Source organism: Aquarana catesbeiana, linkage group LG05, assembly GCF_042186555.1.
Source record: "Aquarana catesbeiana isolate 2022-GZ linkage group LG05, ASM4218655v1, whole genome shotgun sequence".
NCBI classification, from domain to species: Eukaryota; Metazoa; Chordata; class Amphibia; order Anura; family Ranidae; genus Aquarana; species Aquarana catesbeiana.
The window spans coordinates 260,201,488-260,219,181 of record NC_133328.1 but is presented as its reverse complement, the minus strand read 5'-3'; the positions used below and the strand labels follow the sequence as shown (position 1 = coordinate 260,219,181).

At 42.1% G+C, this 17,694-nt stretch overlaps 1 protein-coding gene across 6 annotated transcripts in view; it reads right to left on the bottom strand.

The window, feature by feature from the left end:
* Positions 1-14,514: 14,514 nt before the first annotated feature.
* The window catches only part of ATPSCKMT (ATP synthase c subunit lysine N-methyltransferase), a 341,459-nt gene continuing 338,279 nt past the window's right edge, over positions 14,515-17,694 (bottom strand). For all 6 annotated transcript variants that reach the window (XM_073630732.1, XM_073630734.1, XM_073630733.1 and 3 more), the window contains one exon: positions 14,515-15,374. In XM_073630732.1, coding sequence (XP_073486833.1) covers positions 15,165-15,374 — 210 coding nt within the window. In that variant the 3' untranslated portion in view covers positions 14,515-15,164. The remainder of the gene's footprint in view (positions 15,375-17,694) is intronic.

Genomic DNA, 17,694 nt, shown 5'->3' with positions numbered 1-17,694 from the left:
TACGCAGACAAGCCTGCCTTACACCAATATAAATTTCAAGACAAATGTGGTAGATCACTAGCCCACTCCTTAAGGACAAGAAGGTCCTCCACCTTTATATCTCACATCCAGGACAAATCTAGGGTATCAGTCTCCTCACCTTCTAAAATAGCTCAACCATTCAGGGATTTCTATCAATCCCTATACAATATACCTGCTGCAAACCCTTCATGCTCCTCCTCCACCTCGGGAAAGAAGATAAGGCATTTTATGTTACCCAAACCACCATACATACTTTGGATGATGACACTACTAAGGATCTTGAAATGTTACTATTGGAAGATGAAGTTGCAATAGCTGCTACCCCATCTGGCAAGAGCCCAGGCCCTGACGCTTTACTCCCACATTCTATAAACGATTTGCCCACCAACTTATTCCCCTTGTTAACCAAATTGTTTAACTCCCTTTCGGAAGGCTCTGTATTCCCTCCACAAACACTTGAAGCTCATATCTCACTTATTCCAAAGCCTGATAAATATCCAACTTTGTGTGTGAATTATAGGCCCATCTCTTTTATAGGGGTAGATCTTAAAGTGTTTGCTAAGGTTTTAGCTAACTGACTGCAGCCACTGTGGCCCCGCTTCATCCATTTGGGTCAGGTCGGTTTTGTGAGTAGACGAGAAGCACGGGATAATACCCTGAAAACTCTTCTCTTAATGGACTATGACTGCACCCATGACATCCCTCTTTGCCTTCTAATGGTCGATGTGGAGAAAGCATTAGATCATGTTGACTGACAATTTCTTCCTCTGTCCCTGCAGCAGATTTGGTTGGGTCACCACATGCTCTCCAGAATAATGGCCCTTTATTTTTCTCCATCTGCCAGGATCAGAATAAATGGCTCATTATCCCTACATTTAATATTCACAATGGAACGTGACAGGGCTGCCCTTTATCCCCCCTTCTCTGTGTCCTTACTATGGAGCACCTGGCAGTAGCCCTGAGGAGTAATTCAGGGTATTACCGTGGGTCCTATCCACACTAAACTCGCCCTCTTTGCGGACGACTTATTAATGTTTGTGACCCAACCACATTTGTTCCTGCCCTCAATAATACAGGAATTCCAGAAATTTGGGGAAGTGAGTAACTTTAAAGTCAATCGCAGTAAATTGGAAATCCTCAGTATTTTACTATCAAAGAAGGCCTTACAACAGCTTTCGACATCTTTCCCTTTTAAGACCGGTTCCACTTCAAGTCGGTATTTGGGAATTCACATACCAGCAGATGCATCTTGGCTCTTTTCAGGTAAATTCACCCCCCTGCTTCTCAGAACTCAGGCGGACTTAACGACCTACGCATCCAAACGGCTTTCTTGGCTAGGTAGGGTGAATGCCTTGAAAATGGATGTCCACCCTGAGTTCCTATATCTATTTCAAACAAAGCCCTATCTATATACCTACCTCGCATTTCTGGAAGCTTCGTCAGATGTTTTCCAAATTCAAATGGAAAGCAGAACGTCCCAGTATACGGTATACTGGACCCTTATGGCTCACCATAAGGAATCCTCGCTTTCTACTGATCTTACTCGTCAGACCATTCAGTTATGGCTGATCTCATCTAGTACTTTATCTAAACTGCAAGGACCTATGACTCCCTTTTTTGGGACCCCGACCTTTCCGCCGGCTGCACATGGGCCGAGATTCGGTCTTTGGAATAGGGAGGACAATAGGCGTCTGGCTCAGGTCCCTCAAGCAGACCCATCCTTAGGGACAGATATTCCTTCTCGATCAGCCCCCAGAAACCCCACAACGTGATTTCAGAGATGTGGTTTCCTACATCCGTAACTTCTCCTCTTTGTCAGATATCCTATCTGAAAGTCTGGATTTGAAGACATGCTTCTACAAGCTGATCCCCTGACACATGTGGTTTCCCAACTTTACTCCTTGCTGCTCAGTGCCTCTTCTCCCAACCTCCCATCATACACACACACCTGGGAATCAGAGCTGCAACACTCTATTTCACCCACAGAATGGCAAAAATGCTTCATTCTGAAGTATAACATTTCTACTAAGACCCAAGAAAATGGGTTCAAATTGGTGACCAGATGGTATAGATGCCCTTCGACCATACAACGTTTTAACCCATCCTCATCAGACACTTGTTGGTGATGTCTATCCTCTAGAGGCACCATGCTTCACATTTTGTGGGATTGTTCCCCTATCAGAAAATTCTGGCAAACTATCTTTGACCTGTACTGTAAGCTAATGGTGACCACTATCAAATCCTCACCAGAGGTAGCCCTTTTGTCTATGATTCCGGGCCCCCTCAAATCGATAAAAAAAGATATATTGATCTAGCACAGTCATAATTTCCCCAAAGCCATGCTGGAGTGTCCCTTTAGTCTCTTTAGTGTTTTTATTATCTCTATTTCTAATCCATCCTTATTCTGTTTTCCTCCCCTCCCTCTCCGACTCCAGAGTCTCCCTTTGTACTTTTTGGCCTAAAGGGAACATCAGTTCAGTAAAATCCCCATGCCTCATTAAGGTAGTAAGTGATCCCTGCAGCATATCATTCTTTTAGAGAAAGATTTGATCAGTTAGCACATAATGCTTTGCTAATTACCAATATGTTTAAACTTTTACCAGGAAATGTAAATTACCCTACCTTTACTCAGGTTGTTTGTTCTTAAAATGTTTTTTCACAGAGCCTCACTAAAGGACTCAAACGTAAAGTCTAAAACTGATTTTGTTTGTATCAGTTATCCTTCAAAAAATATGTGTATTTTGTGTATGTGTACTTTCTAATAAAATAAGATTGAACCAAGACAGTGTGGGGTCTGTGTGCGCTGGGGAGCAGACAAAAAGCGTCACCGACATCAAGTGGCTGAAAGGTAAAAGTGCAGGGTGGCGATGCTGAGGAGAAATAAAATAAAACATTTAAAAAAGTAAATAATTAAATCAGCGACGCTGACATAGTAGTATCACCAGTGCCCAATACATTATGTATGTTAAACATGGAGATACATGCAATACATATTGGCAGAGAACCAGAGAGAAAGGGGATAAGGAAGACAACATAATACAGAAGGCACATGCCGTAAAGGCGCAGAGTATGTGTATAAGTGTTGTATAGTTTTTTCTCTTTATAGATAGGGGAAACCCAACATGGATACTGATAACTCGCCCCCCACTGGACCCATGTAGGTCCTAGTCAAGAGAGACTTCTACAGAAGGCGCCAAAGCGAGTTAGAGAATCCTTTCAAAACCTCCAGATGTGAAGCCCTGGAGGAATGGCTTAAGGTTGAAAGCCCCATTGAGGCCTGTGGACAAAGTGACATTTAGATTGGTGATCCACCGCAGTTCACGTTGGGAAAGGGCCTTGTTGAAGTCCCTACCACGTGAACTGGGGTGGATTTAAACCAAGACTAGGAAGGATACTTTAGGAAAGCGGCCTTCATGCACAAGGGAAACATGGTATCCCAGAGGACATTCAGGGTCACTTAGTTGCATGCTTTGTACATGACGGTATATGCACTGCTAGGATTTCTGAATAGTTTTGCCTACATAGTAACAACTGCATTCACACTGCAAAAGATAGACTACGCATTGGGTAGGCGCACATTTTTTCTCCTGTCTATGAATTGACAGTGTAAGCATGAGCCACACGGAAATGTCCCCAAGAGTTTACATGGGTCACCACGAGTGTTTCCCTGGTATTCGCTCTGGACTAAATGATGCCCCACAGATGAGACCCGTGTGTAGGTTATCATCGGGTTCAATGAAATGAATGGACCCACTGACGGGTCTGATGTAAGTAAATGCCAGTACTTATTTAGAATATGCCTAACTTTTTCATGTTCGGTTGAGTATTTAGTATGATTCTGCTTGTATCGTTGGCAGATGTTTTTTCCTTTTTGGTGAAAAAGAGATCATGTGTGTGTCACAGTCCCTACCGTGCCATGCAGACAGCCAGGTGTGGTCACGCCCCCATGTGGCTCAAGGTGGTATTGAACCCATAACCTTCCGTTTGCTGCTCATGTTGCTTTACCTCTGAGCCAAACCTCAGTTCTCTATTCAGCCTGCTTTCCAGCTATACCTAGTTCTGCATGAAGTACTGAGGGCGATACTCTGATTGTACCTGTCACTCCTGGTTCAGGCAGTTTATTCAATCAGTACCTGTCACTCCTGGTTCAGGCAGTTTATCCAATCAGCTGGGTATAAAACACTGCCTCACTCTGAGGGCTTGGTCAGTTCATTGTCTCTTGTCTCTATCATTGCTAAAGGTTCCTGTGTTCTGTGTCTCTTGTTTTGCCAAAGGTTCCAGTGTTCCAGTGTTCAAGTTCCAGTGTTCCAAGACTGACCGTGGCTTCTGACCCTGGCTCTGTTTATCGTTTATTCTGACTTTTGGAATCCCTGACTACGGCTTTACCTCCACTATTCTTTGGCAAATTCCTGTCAAGCCCCCGTGCACAGATTCACAACCCAGGTAGCTTCTTACCTTGGGCTGTGTGTATTTGCAAGGGTGAGCATGCATCTCTGCACTATGGACTCCAACCAAGGTAAGCCCTTACAGTCTGGAGGTACAAGCTACACGCTTGAAGGCTTTCTTCAAACATTTGTGACTATAGCCTCTTTGTAGTAGTGTTGTCCAAGGAGATTGGCCTCTTGTCTATAAGCTTGTTCAGTGGAACAATTTTGTTTGGCTCTACGGTAATGACTGTAGGGGATGGATGTTACCAAAGGTTTCGTGTGGAAACTGGTGGCATGCAGGATGTTATTCCCTGCAGTAGGCTTGTGGAATAGTTCACAGGACAACATGTTGTCATAATTTTTAAGGATTTTAACATCCAGAAAAGTAATTTTGGACAAGCTGTGGAACATGGTCAACCCCAAATTGAATGTGTTACAATTCAGGGCAGCAAGATAATCTTGCAACAGGTCCTCCGGACTGTCCCAGAGAACAAAAAATGTTGTCTATGTAGCGGTACCACATCAATATGTGGTCCGCATACATATAGGTATTGTCGTCCATCAGTAGTGACCACTCCCCAGAAACAGGTTGGCATAAGCTGGGGCACAAAACGTCCTTGCACCTGGAGGTAGTGGAGCCGTCGAAGGTAAAAACTTTATGTTTCAGTATATATTTAGGTGGCATAAGAATGAACTCATTGAATGGTTACTCGTGGTCAATCATCTGGGACAGAATCTTTCGGATACTCGATAATCCTTGGTCATGCGGTATTGAGCTGTACAAGGCCTCCACGTCTGTGGTGACATAAATAGTGTCGCCAGATATGTGGGTGCCATCAAGTACCTGTAGTAAGTGAACTGTATCCTATTCTTTTTGTTACTTACATAGCTGGCAAACAAATGACAAATGGTCTGAGGTGTTCATCTATTGCTCTACTGAGGTTTTCCATAATAGCTCCTCTCCCCAAAATAACGCGTTGCCCTGGCGGTGTTTTTATTTTTTTTATGTATTTTAGGTAGGGAATAAAATGTAGCCACCCTGGGAAATCTGGTGCACACGAACTCCCACATTTGTTTGGATATGATGTTATTTCCACATATACTCATGGCACGAGTGAGCAAAATATCATTTAAATGAAACTTTGTGTAAAAAAAAAAAAAAAAATGTAATTTTCCAGAAACTTGTGGCAAAAAATAAAATATTTTATGGGCTCAACATGCCTCTCAGCAAAAAGTTTGGGGTGTCTACTTTCCGAAAAGGGGTAATTTAGGGGGGTGGTGGTGTTGTACTCTCTTGGCATTTCAGGGCCGCTGAAACTGTGATATACCCATTACAACTTTCTGTAAGAATAAAACATATTTTTGTTTTTGGCATTTTTCTAAAATTCGTGACAAAAAATAAAATCTTCCATAGGCCCAACTTGCCTCTCAGAAAATTCCTTTGGGTGTCTACTCTCCAATAAGGGGTAATTTGGGGGGTTTTGTACTGCCCTGGCTTTTTAGCACAGAAATGTGAGGCAGTCAGAAAGTAAAAGCTGCATAAATTCCAGTTTATATAACTAGTAACTATAACTAGTAACTATAACTTTTGCTATATTGACACTAAGCACTTTATTATACATGTTGTTATATGACACATATTTGATGCGTGTATATGTATATTAGTGGTTCATAGAGGCAGCGCTGGGTATAAATTCTTTTTGTTACTTTTTTGGGGTACTTCCCCTGCACTACAGCGGCAGCCTTATCACATATATAGGTATATGTAAACATATATATATTTAATTTATTTTTTCACTAGCAAAAAAAAAGCCTGGTCAGGAGGGGGGTAAAACCTTCCGGGGGTCAAGTGGTTAACCACTTGCCGACTGCCTAACGCAGATATACTGCGGCAGAATGGCACGGGCAGGCAAAATCACGTACCTGGTACGTGATCTGCCTCCCACGGGCTGGGGGCGCATCGCGCCCCCCCCGGGGCCCGAGGCGGTCGGCTTCGTTAGGGGAGCGATACAGGCTGAGGGGGAGGCCACTCATTCTTGGCCACCCCCTCGCGATTGCTCCCCACGAATGAAAATCTTCCTCTGCTGCTGTAATGTAAACAACGGCAGACGAAGTGATGTCATCTCTCCTCGAGCTGGTCTTTTCGTTCCGGCGCCGAGGAGAGAAGACATCAATGTGAGTTACACTACACTAACAGTAGAACATTCAGGCACACTTTTCACCCCCCTGTACCCCCTGTCACAGTGACACCAATAGCAGTTTTTTTTTGCATTGGTGTCAGTTTGTGACAGTTATAAGTGGTAGGGCAGTTAGGGTTAGCCCCCTTTAGGTCTAGGGTACCCCCCTAACCCCCCCAATAAAGTTTTAACCCCTTGATCACCCCCCCGTCGCCAGTGTCACTAAGCGATCGTTTTTCTGATCGCTGTATTAGTGACACAGGTGACGCTAGTTAGGGAGGTAAGTATATAGGTTCGCCGTCAGCGTTTTATAGCGACAGGGACCCCATATACTACCTTATAAAGGTTTTAACCCCCTGATTGCCCCCTAGTTAACCCTTTCACCAGTGATCACCGTATAACTGTTACGGGTGACGCTGGTTAGTTAGTTTATTATAGTTTCAGGGCACCCGCCGTTTATTACCTTATAAAGGTTTAACCCCCTAATCGTCCAGCGGTGATATAGGTTAATTTTTAGGGTCAGATAAGGTCTGCATCGCCCCAGGCAGCGTCAGGTTAGCGCCAGTACCGCTAACACCCACGCACGCAGCATACACCTCCCTTAGTGGCATAGTATCTGAACTGATCAATATCTGATCCGATCAGATCTATACTAGCGTCCCCAGCAGTTTAGGGTTCCCAAAAACGCAGTGTTAGCGGGATCAGCCCAGATACCTGCTAGCACCTACATTTTGCCCCTCGGCCCAGCCCAGCCCAGCCCACCCAAGTGCAGTATCAATCGATCACTGTCACTTACAAAACACTAAACACACATAACCAGCGGCCTAGTACACCCTGGTCGTACATCCAGCACTGCAGTAACACTTGGCGATGTGGCGAGTCCCATAAGCGCAGCTCAAGCTGGCGAGGTTGCAAGCACAAGTAGTGTCCCGCTGCCACCAAGAAGACGAACACGTGCCCATAGTGCCCTTCCTGCTGCATTCGCCAATCCGAATTGGGAACCCACCACTTCTGCAGCACCCGTACTTCCCCCATTCACTGGCCAACCCGGCATTCAGGTGGAAACAGTTGATTTTACGTCACTAGATTTTTATTTGCTGTTTTTCACCGAAGATCTCTATAGATCTATTGTGGACCAAAGCAATTTGTACGCTGGTCAACACATCGCCACTATTCCCCAGTCCTCCCTTGCCAGAGATTGGAAACCAATTACGGTTTCCGAATTTAAAGCGGGGTTCCACCCAAATTTTGAACAATATCTGTATGTATTCTCTTCCTTGCCTAGATGCTGACATGCCGTTTAAAAAAATTTAAATCGCAGTAATTACCTTTTATTTTTCTATTCTTCTTTGCACTTCCTGGTTCTCCTCCCCTGGGAGTAGGCGTGTTTCTAGCCTCTCCCAGACTCCTGGGAGCTAGTCTCAGGCTTCCCAGGATGCCACTGAGCATGTGCAGGAACGAGCAGCATTCACCGCATCCAGGAAATAAATGCTTGTGGGCTTCAAATGCCCACAATGAAGATGGAAACCGCCTGCAGTGAATAATATAAGTTATTCTTTCCGACGAAATCTGACACAGGCGGACATATTACACACAATATGTGAGTATGTAATGCTGAGAAGAAAAGTTTGTGAATGAACTAAAAAAAAAAAACAAACAAAAAAAACGATAGATAGGTGGACCCCCGCTTTAAGATCTTTCTGGGCCTTTCCCTCCTCATGGGCATAACCAAAAAGAGTGAGTTGCAGTCATATTGGTCCACTGACCCAATTCACCATATGCCCGTGTTCTCTGCTTCCATGGCCAGGGCACGATACGAGCAGATTTTGCGGTTCATGCACATCAACAACAATGAACTGTGTCATCCTCGTGGAGACCCTGCTCTACAAAATTCGGCCCCTCGTAAACCACTTCAACCAATGTTTTGCAGACTTGTTTACTCCCCATCAAGTTGTCTGCGTTGATGAGTCCCTGATTAGGTTTTCTGGCTGCTTGTCATTCAAACAGTACCTTCCCAGCAAGCGTGCCAGATACGGGGTCAAGATGTATAAGCTCTGTGACAGGGCCACAGGCTATACATGTAGCTTTATGGTTTACGAGGGCAAAGATAGTCACGTAGAGCCGACAAACTGCCCTGACTACATAGGAAGTGCTGGCAAGATTGTGTGGGACTTGGTGTCACCCTTATTCGGAAAGGGGTACCACTTGTACATGGACAATTATTACACGAGCGTGCCACTTTTTAGTCACCTTTTTGATCATCAGATTGGAGCATGTGGCACCGTGCGACCTAATCACCGGGGCTTTCCGCAGCGGCTTGAAGATTCCCGTCTTAGCCTGGGGGAGAGAGCCTGCTTGCAGTGTAATAATTTGCTCGCTATGAAGTGGAGGGATAATAAGAATGTTTTCGTTCTTACCTCCCTTCATGCAGACACGGCGGTCCAAATTACTACGATGACTGGTGGACACCCCTCTGTGTCCACGAATATAACCTTAACATGGGAGGGGTGGACCTCAACGACCAGTTGTTGGCGCCGTACCTAGCTGCCCGTAAGGCCAGACGCTGGTACAAAAAAGTGTCTGTTTATTTATTTCAATTGGCTTTGCTGAACGCTTATGTGCTATATAGAGCTTCAGAACGGACTGGATCCTTCCTTAAATTCCAGGAAGAGATCGTCAGAGCCCTTCTGTTTCCAGACGGTGCTCCACCTCACCTTTCCCAACCAAATGCAGTAAGACGGCTGCATGAGAGGCATTTTCTTTATGTAATCCCGAGTAACCCTGCCCAACAAGCCCCCCAAAAAAGATGTCGTGTTTGCAGCAAGCGTGGATATAGGCGTGACACCTGGTATTATTGTCTCTCCTGTCCTGACAATCCTGGTCTTTGCATTGGTGAATGTTTTGAACGCTACCATACACTAGTTGAGTATTAGCGTAGGGTACAGCACTGCACAGAGTAGGACACACTTTCCCAGGGTCTCCCAAGATGCCATCGCATTTTGAGAGACCTAAACCGGGTACCAGTTACAAAAAAAGTGTAAAAAAAAAATTTTAAAAAGTAACAAAAAAAGAAAACCCACAAAAAAATATATAAAATAAAAAAAACAAAAATAGTTGTCATTTTATTGTTCTCTCTCTATTGTTCTGCTCATTTTTACTGTATTCTATTCTGCAATGTTTTATTGTTATTATGTTTTTATCATGTTTGCTTTATAGGTATGCAATTTTTTTATACTTTACTGTTTACTGTGTTTTATTGTTAACCATTTTTTTGTTTTCAGGTACGCCATTCAGCTGCAGAGCGAATTTATCTATCTTGACAGCAACAGCGTTTGCTCCCACTAAACATAAAGCCGTGACTCCAGCGCTGTCAGAGGTGATTTCACCACCACAGTTAGAAACTTCAGCATATATGCCGAAGTGTGGGGGCAGCAGTGGGTGGAGGAGCGATTTGCTCCTACCTTTTGCGGGAGGATGCCCCCATGCTTCGGCATATATATATTTTAGGCACAGGTTGCGTTAAATGTTTTATTTTTTACTATTTTTTTTGTATTTGCTTTGCGGGTATGGTAAGTCTTACTGTTATACTGTAATGTTACTTTGTTTTATTGTTAACCATCATTTGCTTAGCAGGTACGCCATTCAGTTGCAGCGCGGATTCATTTATCTTGACAGCAACAGCGTTTGCTCCCACGATACATAAAGCCGTGACTCCAGTGCTGTCGGAGGTGATTTCACCACCACAATTACATACTTCAGCATATATTCCGAAGCATGGGGGCAGCAGTGGGTGGAGGAGCGATTTTCTCCTACCTTTTGTGGGAGGATGCCCCCATGCTTTGGCATATATAAACGGTGCATGTATGCCCATCATTAGAAGTGGGTGGATGAAGGGAGGTATTCTAATGGTGGGCATACCCACTGATCAATATCTTTTTTTCGTTCAGCCCACAGGCTGCATGAAAAAAAAGTTTACAATATATGCCCAACAAGGACCAGCAACGTACTGGTATGTTGCTGGACTTTGAGTGGTTATACCAAGAATGATGCCTGCAGGTTTAGGTATCATCTTGGTATCATTCTTTTCAGCCAGCGGTCAGCTTTCATGTAAAAGCAATCCTAGCAGCTAATTAGCCTCTAGACTTCTTTTACAAGCAGCGGGAGGGAATGCCCCCCTCACCGTCTTCCATGTTTTTCTCTGGCTCTCCTGTCCCAACAGGGAACCTGAGAATGCAGCCGGTGATTCAGCCAGCTGACCATAGAGCTGATCAGAGACCAGAATCTCCAAAACATCCAAACATCTCTATGGCCTAAGAAACCGGAAGCTACGAGCACTTCATGACTTAGATTTTGCCGGATGTAAACAGCGCCATTGGGAAATTGGGAAAGCATTTTATCACACCGATCTTGGTGTGGTCAGATGCTTTGAGGGCAGAGGAGAGATCTAGGGTCTAATAGACCCCAATTTTTTCAAAAAAGAGTACCTGTCACTACCTATTGCTATCATAGGGGATATTTACATTCCCTGAGATAACAATAAAAATGATTAAAAAAAAAAATGAAAGGAACCGTTTAAAAATAAGATAAAAAAGCAAAAAAATAATAAAGAAAAAAAAAAAGCACCCCTGTCCCCCCCTGCTCTCGCACAAAGGCGAACGCAAGCGTCGGTCTGGCATCAAATGTAAACAGCAATTGCACCATGCATGTGAGGTATCACCGCGAAGGTCAGATCGAGGGCAGTAATTTTAGCAGTAGACCTCCTCTGTAAATCTAAAGTGGTAACCTGTAAAGGCTTTTAAAGGCTTTTAAAAATGTATTTAGTTTGTCGCCACTGCACGTTTGTGCGCAATTTTAAAGCATGTCATGTTTGGTATCCATGTACTCGGCCTAAAATCATCTTTTTTTTTTTCATCAAACATTTGGGCAATATAGTGTGTTTTAGTGCATTAAAATTTAAAAAAGTGTGTTTTTTCCCAAAAAATGCGTTTGAAAAATCGCTGCGCAAATACTGTATGAAAAAAATGAGACACCCACCATTTTAATCTGTAGTGCATTTTCTTTAAAAAAATATATATAATGTTTGGGGGTTCAAAGTAATTTTCTTGCAAAAAATTTTTTTTTCATGTAAACAAAAAGTGTCAGAAAGGGCTTTGTCTTCAAGAGTGGGTTAGAAGAGTGAGTGATGTGTGACATAAGCTTCTAAATGTTGTGCATAAAATGCCAGGACAGTTCAAACCCCCCCCCCCCCAAATTACCCCATTTTGGAAAGTAGACACCCCAAGCTATTTGCTGAGAAAAAAAGACAATTTTTTTTTTTTTTGCACAAAGTTGTCACTAAATGATAAATTGCTCAAACATGCCATGGGAATATGTGAAATTACATCCCAAAATACATTCTGTTGCTTCTCCTGAGTACGGGGATACCACATGTGTGAGACTTTTTGGGAGCCTAGCCGCGTACGGGACCCCGAAAACCAAGCACCGCCTTCAGGCTTTCTAAGGGCGTACATTTTTGATTTCACTCTTCAGTGCCTATCTTAGTTTCGGGGGCCATGGAATGCCCAGGTGGCACAACCCCCCCCCCCCCAAATGACCCTATTTTGGAAAGTAGACATCCCAAGCTATTTGCTCAGAGGTATGGTGAGTATTTTGCAGACCTCACTTTTTGTCACAAAGTTTTGAAAATTGAAAAAAGAAAAAACATTTTTTTTCTCTTATCTTTCTTCATTTTCAAAAACAAATGAGAGCTGCAAAATACTCACCATGCCTCTCAGCAAATAGCTTGGGGTGTCCACTTTCCAAAATGATGTCATTTGGGGGGGGTTGTGCCATCTTGGCATTTCATGGCCTTCAAAACTGTGATAGGTAGTGAGGAGTGAAATCAAAAATTTACGCCCTTAGAAATCCTGAAAGCGGTGCTTGGTTTTCGGGGCCCCGTACGCAGCTAGGCTCCCAAAAAGTCCCACACATGTGGTATCCCCATACTCAGGAGAAGCAGCAGAATGTATTTTGAGGTGTAATTCCACATATGCCCATGGCATGTTTGAGCAATATATCATTTAGTGACAACTTTGTGCAAAAAAAAAAAAGTTTGTAATTTTCCCGCAACTTGTGTCAAAATATAACAAAATATAAAATATTCCATGGACTCAACATGTCTCTCAGCAAATAGCTTGGGGTGTCTACTTTCCAAAATGATGTCATTTGGGGGGGGGGGGTTGTGCCATCTTGGCATTTCATGGCCTTCAAAACTGTGATAGGTAGTGAGGAGTGAAATCAAAAATTTACGCCCTTAGAAATCCTGAAAGCGGTGCTTGGTTTTCGGGGCCCCGTACGCAGCTAGGCTCCCAAAAAGTCCCACACATGTGGTATCCCCATACTCAGGAGAAGCAGCTAAATGTATTTTGGGGTGCAATTCCACATATGCCCATGGCCTGTGTGAGCAATATATCATTTAGTGACAACTTTTTGTAAATTTCTTTTTTTTTGTCATTATTCAATCACTTGGGACAAAAAAAATTAGTATTCAATGGGCTCAACATGCCTCTCAGCAATTTCCTTGGGGTGTCTACTTTCCAAAATGGGGTCATTTGGGGGATTTTGTACTGCCCTGCCATTTTAGCACCTCAAGAAATGACATAGGCAGTCATAAACTAAAAGCTGTGTAAATTCCAGAAAATGTACCCTAGTTTGTAGACGCTATAACTTTTGCACAAACCAATAAATATACGCTTATTGACATTTTTTTTACCAAAGACATGTGGCTGAATACATTTTGGCCTAAATGTATGACTAAAATTGAGTTTATTGGATTTTTTTTATAACAAAAAGTAGAAAATATAATTTTTTTCAAAATTTTCGGTAGTTTATAGCGCAAAAAATAAAAATCGCAGAGGTGATCAAATACCATCAAAAGAAAGCTCTATTTGTGGGAAGAAAAGGACGCAAATTTCGTTTGGGTACAGCATGGCATGACCGCGCAATTAGCAGTTAAAGCGACGCAGTGCCAAATTGTAAAAAGTGCTCTGGTCAGGAAGGGGGTGAATCCTTCCAGGGCTGAAGTGGTTAAATACACTCACGTTTAGGTGTGCATACAGATAAAAGCATACACAGGTAGACTCTGGCCCCTTAAGGAGTATAAAACATTTCCTGTAATACCAGTGTATGCAATATGTATGCAATATATATGCATTCCTTCATATTTAGTATGAATACCTTAAAAAATGGTGCATTGCTTATATGTGCTTTGGTTTGCACCTCTTCATCGCATTTTATGGCTGATTCCAGTATTACAACAGGGTGGCACCATCACTGTATATTTCTTTAGTATCCAAAGAGCGTGAGAACATTATTGTACACACCACATACACATGTGTGTAGTGGTTTTTCATCCCCTAGGGGGTGTATTTGTTTTTCACTGGGAAGTTAATTGTTATGTGTTTTTGCACATATGATTCCTGCTTACTTACACGGATACCATTTTTCAGTTTATTTGCACACCGTATGTAGACTTTTGTAGGCTGTTTTGCATCAACGCTTTAAGGTCAGTTTATTGTTTTGGAGTAGCGCTGCATTGTTTTTCACTTTGCTTTTTCATTGGAGATACATGCTAATGCGGGCAGCCACCAGGGACATCTGCGTGGTGGGTGGTCAATCACATGCTTCTTACTAAATACCTTAAACTGTCTACTATCCAAAAAGGCGTAATTTGGGGGGGTGTTTGTACTGTCCTGGCATTTTAGGGCCTCGTGAAATGAGATAGGCAGTCAGTACATCATAACTGATTAATTTTGATTGATATTTATATATATATATATATATATATATATATATATATATATATATACACAGTATACCTCTTAACAGCTTGCCGCAAATGGAAAACAATATTTCAGGAGAAGAACCTCTTTTAATTGTGAAGCATGGTGGTGGAAATGTTATGGTTTACAGTCAACTATGAACTTTGCAGTACACCAAAGTAATCATGATGAGAATGTATCTAAAAGTTGAACAGGAAATAGATCTTTAACAGGAAAACTATCTGAAGAAAACTAGCAAATACATTAAGAAAAGGCAAAAAAAAATAAAATAAAAAGAATAAATGGAGGATTAACTTTCACAGACAGTGGCACATAGTGGGAAGGGATACTAGGACGGAAATTAGCCACCAGAAAAAAAAAAAAAACAAACAAAAAAAAAGAACCTTTTTCACAGATGCACTAATGCCTAAATATGAGTTTTGCCCATCAGGCCTATAGACATTAATCTACTCTGGGGCATTGTACAAATCATCCTGAAATCTTAAGTATTACATTTCAGGATTTAAGGATATTACATTATATTACATTTCTTTTGTGAAATTGGGCTTCTCAGAAATAGGGCTTTTCAATTTGTTTCAAATGGCAACGTTTCATCTACAAGTGATCAAAACTGATATGTGTGCACCAATGGATAGATTTTCCATCTCCTTGGAAAAAACTTTAAAAACAGATTAAAGTAAAAAATAAACATGATACAGCATTTTAACTCTTTAGCTGATTTACAATTCTGTAGACTGGTTTCTGCACTCTTTTTGTACACCAGCCCTAAATTCTGTTTTATTGATTGCTACCAAGTCATATACCCAGACAGTGTCCACACCTTCTTCAAATATGTGAACTGGAACCCAATGTGGAAAAGGAAAACGGCAGGCAACAACTCTGGCACTTTCACCTAACTCTCTTTGAAGTTTTTTTTCCAGCTGAGGCATCTGTAGACAAAATAATAAGATTTCAATTTCAATCCCTCAAAGAAAGACTAGCAGAAAAATTGTAAAGCATAGCTCAAGGGAAAATGAAAAACAAAAAAAGGTATTTTGACTTACCTGTAATTTCCTTATCCTGAAATACAATACAGAACATGTATTCTTATACTGTATACAGTATATGCAGCTATCTTCAAAAGACTGGAAACTTGCTAGGGCCACCCCATATAACTCCACCCACTCAATGAGGCTCCAGTTTTTTTATCAAGCAATAAGGAGTTATCAAGACACAGAGGGGAGGGACCTGTTACAGGTAAGTCAAAGTTTCTATTATCTTAACCCCTTCCCACCGACTGTACATATATATGGCTTCAGAAGAAGTGGGTCTTCTTCCATGGGCCCACATATACACGTAGCTGTGTTTGTCTTACACAGCACGCTGCCACACAGAGATTAAGCTCTCACCTGATAATCCTATACTAATGATGAGGTACTGGGAGGCCCCATTCCCAATCACTGTATGGTTATTATAGCCTCTGTTTGGTTATCACAGTTATCAGTCACTGTATAGCCCACCCCTGTGTTTTTTTTTCTTCTCTTGAAAGGAGAAAAAGATATAATGTATTTTTTCACCTTGCTAGAGGTGAAAAGTGTAAACAAAGAAGTGTCTGCTAAATAATAAAAAAAAATAATAAAGAAGAAATAGCTAGATTATGGCTTGATCTAGGTCAGGGCCAGGGTAAAGGTCAAAGGTAATGGTCAGGGTCAAAGGTCAGGGCTAGTGTATTTTAGATAGGAATAACATTTTTTTTTGACATTTGTATCATTGTCAGTTAGTGTCAGCGTGTTTTAGGTAGGAGAAAAAAATCAAAATGCACAGTGGGCCCTACGGTGGGTATAAACAACAAATAATAACATATACATATGTGGTATCATTGTGATTGTCAGGAGCAGGAAAATTTAAGCTAAATTAAAAAAAAGTTTACTATTTTGTGTCAGTTTTTCTATAATAATATAAAAATCAGTTATAGCCATTACAGTTTACCACTAAATGAAAATCCAATTTGTCCTGAAAAAAAAGAAAGGTTTAATTCATCTGGATATGCTATGTACAGTAGTTGTGATGACATGTAAAGGTTTACTAACACATGTCAAACTTGCAAAATTGTGTACAAGCATTAGGACTTGTTTAACCCTCTGTCAAGAATGGGTTGTTCAAACAGCACAGGACTCAGGACTTGCATTCTTAGACCATGGGACAAACCCAACCAATAACCTGGGGGGTGGGCAATATAGCAAATCAGAACTGACAACAGGCACACAAAAAAACAAGGGTTAAAACCCCCAACAAAAACAGATGACAGCTTGAAGCGTCTTGTTAACTAGTAGAACTTGGAAAATGTGTGAACAAAGGACCGGGTGGCAGCCTTGTCACATTTTGGGGTGGGACAAAGGGAAGGAAGACCGATGCTCTCACTGAGGTGGAAATCAGAGGCCACCTTAAGTAGGAAAGAAGGTGTTGTTCACAAAACTATTTTGTCCTTTGTGCAAAACAAGAAAGGGCTCTTTACGGGAAAGAGCTGCCAACTCAGAAGCATACCTAAAAGATGTAACAAATTAAGTCTTCCAATGGAATATCTCTAATTGGTTTTAAGTGAGGTCTCTGAAGTAGATCGAGCACCAAGTTGAGATTCCAAGGGGACACAGGAGGTCAAAAAAGAAGATTTTATGTGAACAACTATATGAAGAAAAGTCTTGAGGGATTGTGAGGCAGGAGGTTTCTGGAATAAATTGAATAAAGCATTGAGGTGATGTTAGTCATATTAGTGCACTTGTGACAGAAACAACTGAGTACTGTCAGTGATACTTTTTTTATTTGCACTAACATACAATTTTTCAGGACAAGCTTTCAGAGTATATCCCCTTCTTCAAGGTCCAAGCAGAACTGCCCGGACCTTGAAGAAGGGGACATACCCCCCGAAAGCTTGTCCTGAAAAATTGTATGTTAGTGCAAATAAAAAAAAAGTATCACGGACAGTACTCAATTGTTTCCATTGGATAAAACAGAAACCTGTCCCTTAAAGGTACTCAAAGCCACAGGCTGGTCAATAGGGATGAGCTTTCTGTTCGGGTCGAACATGAGTTCGACGCGAACATTGGCTATTCGCCCGTTCCTCGAAAACCAAACATTATGGGCCGTTCGTGCCAATTTCGAGCGGCGCGCAAGACCCATAATGCACTGCGGGAGCACAGTGCATTGCTGTATGATTGGCCAGAGCATGCACCATGATCTGCATGCTTTGGCCAATCACAGCGCCCTCAGCTA